Source organism: Malus domestica, chromosome 05 (genome assembly GCF_042453785.1).
Source record: "Malus domestica chromosome 05, GDT2T_hap1".
Classification (NCBI taxonomy): domain Eukaryota; kingdom Viridiplantae; phylum Streptophyta; class Magnoliopsida; order Rosales; family Rosaceae; genus Malus; species Malus domestica.
Genome location: NC_091665.1, coordinates 2848040 through 2851878, shown reverse-complemented (window position 1 = coordinate 2851878; position 3839 = coordinate 2848040). Strand labels below are relative to the sequence as shown.

At 33.9% G+C, this 3839-nt stretch overlaps 1 protein-coding gene across 1 annotated transcript; it reads left to right on the top strand.

Annotated features, from left to right (window-relative positions):
• On the top strand, positions 1-1617 carry LOC114825198 (bidirectional sugar transporter SWEET1-like). Its single transcript, XM_029103626.2, has 4 exons — positions 1-179; positions 276-312; positions 565-669; positions 1191-1617. Exons 1-4 carry the CDS (start codon positions 107-109, stop codon positions 1360-1362), a joined length of 387 nt encoding a protein of 128 aa, XP_028959459.1. The 5' UTR covers positions 1-106; the 3' UTR covers positions 1363-1617.
• Positions 1618-3839: the final 2222 nt, after the last annotated feature.

Here is a 3839-nt window from a genome sequence, read left to right as displayed (position 1 = left end):
TCAGAATCACCTTCGAATGAAATAAGTTTGAGTTGTTTCTATCTTTAATACTAATTATCTGAGAGATTTTCCTCATCTGTGCTGAGTGTGCTTTCTTCTCTTCTGCATGAAAGCCTTTAGAATATTTGGCGTTGAAGAGGTTATGAATATTCCCAAGTTCTTATTCAGAGTAATCTTTGGTTAGTTTCAACTTAATTTTCTTTTCTCTCTGTGTTTCCCTTTTCTTTTTTTTTTCTTTTTTTCTGATTACGGATTTCCTCCTTACTTTGATGTAGGAAATGCAATTGCTTTGTTCCAGTTCTTGGCACCAACGTATGCATACTATACTTAGATATTCTAAAAGAGAATTATTACTGGCACTCTAAAATTCTCTTTGAGCACTATAAACTTTCTATATTTAGAAAAAAAATACACTTGTGAGGAATGCAAAATGAGATTTTTTTTTTTAGTGTTAATAACAGTTCCCTTCTAAAATGTGAAACTATATTTCCTTCTTTTGTTTTTCTGCGAAGGAACTGTGAAATAATTATTTGAACTAATAGTTGCGATGTAATATTACAATAGGGATGCATTTAAAAGGATCATGATGAAGAATAAGTTCACAGAGCAGTTCTTCTTGGGCATCCCATACCTGATGACTCTGCTCAACTGCCTCATTACAACCGCTTGGTATAAATTCACTTCTTTAGTTCAAAATATATATATATATATAAATCTCTCATTTATTTAATTGTGTGCATATATATGAGGAGAAAGATAGCTTGTGTTGCTATACTCGGCTTGTTAGGATTTCTACTCGAAAGACTAAAAGTGATTTTTAAAAGACTAAAGCATTTCCGATTATGTTTGAAAAGTATCTGAATGAGCTTCTAACTCGTAGAAGCATTTTATGAAGCAGCACCTGCAAGATGCTTCTTCGTAAAGCATTTCTAAATGCTTTTTTAATAAGCACTTTGACTTTTAAGGAAAATTCACAAGTTTTTATATTAAAAGAATTTTCGCAACATCGCTAATGAGCATAATTGCTTTTTAGAAAAGCAATTCTAATCGACTCTACCTAAGAATTTGCAGCATTGATCTAATTAATGTTGCATAAATATATATATATGCTAATTATTAGTGACATAATTGATTAGTTTGTATTTAATTTTTATCTATTGTGAATTAAATAGTTTGTAAAAATCCAACAGGTATTGCCTGCCATTTGTGTCTCCATGCAGCATATTGGTATCGACAGTCAATACTATCGGGGCAGCTCTTGAATCCATATACCTGTTGATCTTCGTCACATTGGCCCCCAAAAGAGAAAAAGAAAAAATTATTGAGCTCCTCACTTTTGTGCTCTCTTTTAAGCAACAGTAGAACACTAATTAATAAGCTAAAAGAAATCCGAAGCATATGAGGAATAACTTTGACAATTAGATATTTAGGATGATACTATCCACACATCTTTTTTTATTTTTTACATTTATATTTTAATTTTTGGTTGGCAGATCAAATCTTTTAAAATCAAATGATATAAATTAACAAAATGTATGTGAAAAACGAAAAAGAATGTGTGGATAACACCACCTCCTTATATGAAATCTTCACGCGCTTGAGTGAAATATTTTGTAACTTCTTTTGGGGCACAAAGGATGATTTGCAACATGCATATTATTTGTAACATGTATGTTGTAACTATATTTATTAGGTTTTTAAGTTAATAAATATTTCATTAATCAAATAAAATGACTAACATCATTTATTAGGAATATAATTTGGGGATTACACACACAACAAAAAGACAATATAAAACCTACCTTACATAACCATATCTAACTAAACGAAAAGGTAACACTCAAGAGGACAAAACCTTGCATCACTTTTTGATGAACTTGTAAAAGATGACGCTCCTTCAACAAAGAAGCCCTGTTATATGAGACATCACAAAAATGTCTTCATAGTCCTTGCTAGGCAAATGAACTTCAAAACCACAACCGAAACAAAACAAAAAAATGATCCAAGACAAAATAAACTCTTCAACGGTACAATTCTCGATCTCAAGAGACTCACACCTAAACCAACAAGAAAGATAAGTTCACAAAGCCTAAGCCTTACAGGCCGAACCTAACACTGTGAAGGAACACAAAGGTAAACATCATAACATCACCTGAAGACTTTACAACGACATCAAAACATGATTGTAAATCCCTCGAACAACTACAACAATCCACGAAGGAATGACCACACCACCCTTTGATGATCTCGCAATCGTCGGCAAAAAACATACTTTTAGTCTTCTCTAATAAATGTTGAGATTCCTCTACATAATCATTGCCAACCACACAAACCAAAAAATCACCACCTCATACTTGAACAACTGTCCCTTTAAGATTCGAGGTTGAGCAGTAAATCATAGCTGCTACAAAAGCTCTCATCCTCACTAAAAGAGAATAACCATAACCACAATCACAAAGGTCTTTCTTGAAAAAGTGATAGAGAGACCACTACCAAAAACAAAAACAAAAACAAAAAATAAAAGAAAAGGAAAAGATCAAGAAGATTGACACCGACCCCAAAGCCAAAGGCTAGAGTTGGGAATGGAAGCTTTTTCTTTGATTTTTTTTTCCTCTCGAGGATAGAATTTGTTAGGATGAAACATCGTCTATTATTTGATTAGGTTTATATAATATATACTAGCCGATGAGCACACACCATGTGTGTGTGAACAATTTCATTTTGTTTTTTGTTTTTTTATTAAGGAGTGTGATTAGTTTTTAAAATTTTAAAAAGAGTATGAAAAAAATGATGGTGGGACAATTTCTCTTAATAAGTGCATATTTTATCTTAATATTACATAATTACTTTTTTTAGTCCTCCTTATGTAAATATTTTGTATCAAAAGTTAGGGTAAAATAGGAAAAATAGGGATATGATTGCCATTTTGTCATAGAGAGGGTAAAACAGGGAAAATAGGGATATGATTGTTATTTTGTCAAATGGTACAAAATCACTATTTTGCCCTCCTCATGTCAATATTATGTATTCAAAAGTGAGGGCAAAATTGGAAAAAGTGAGAAAAAAGTTGACAAGGGCTCTTCTCTTAAGAGCAAGTCCACCCATGGTGGTTGCTCGGGGGACAGGCTCCAGGAAAGGGCCCGAGGGCCGGTTGGTAGGCCTCCAGCCTTGGAGAGCCCGAGTGAGGGTGGGAGCCCGAGGACCGGAAAGGTGGGGAATCGACAGGCTTATGGCCCGAGCTCGTGACGTCAGGCCTGGGTTCGGCTTTTTTTATTTATTTTTTTTGTGTCAGGCGCGTGCCCCACACTCGCGAGTGGGGGCACGTCGCCCGACAGGAATTCAGGGCACGGGCCCGTGCGCCCAGAAAACCCAGTTACCGTTAGGAAGCCACGTGGCTTCCCACGGTCCGTTCGATCCCAACGGCTCTTTAATACGAGCCGTCCGATTTGCAACGGTAATTTAAAAAAAACCTAATTTTATGTCAACCGTTCGATTTGAGATCAACAGTTGATATTAATCTGCTTTATAAATTAAAAAAAAAGAAAAAATAGTTTTAAAATTAAGAAAAGTTACCGTTGTGACACGTGGCACAATCTAGAGTGTTGGAATTCAAATTTTTTAAAATCCAATGGCAGAGATTAATTATTTGAATAAAAATTTAAAAAAATTGTAAAAAATCCGAAAAAAATTGTAAAAAAATCTAAAATAAATTTGTAAAAAATTGTTTTTACTTTTCTATGAATACCACTTCTTCCCCATCTACCTTACACCAAAATTTCATATTTTCTCCACTACTTATAATCAAATTCCTATCTTTCTCTCAAAGTTTCAATCCAATT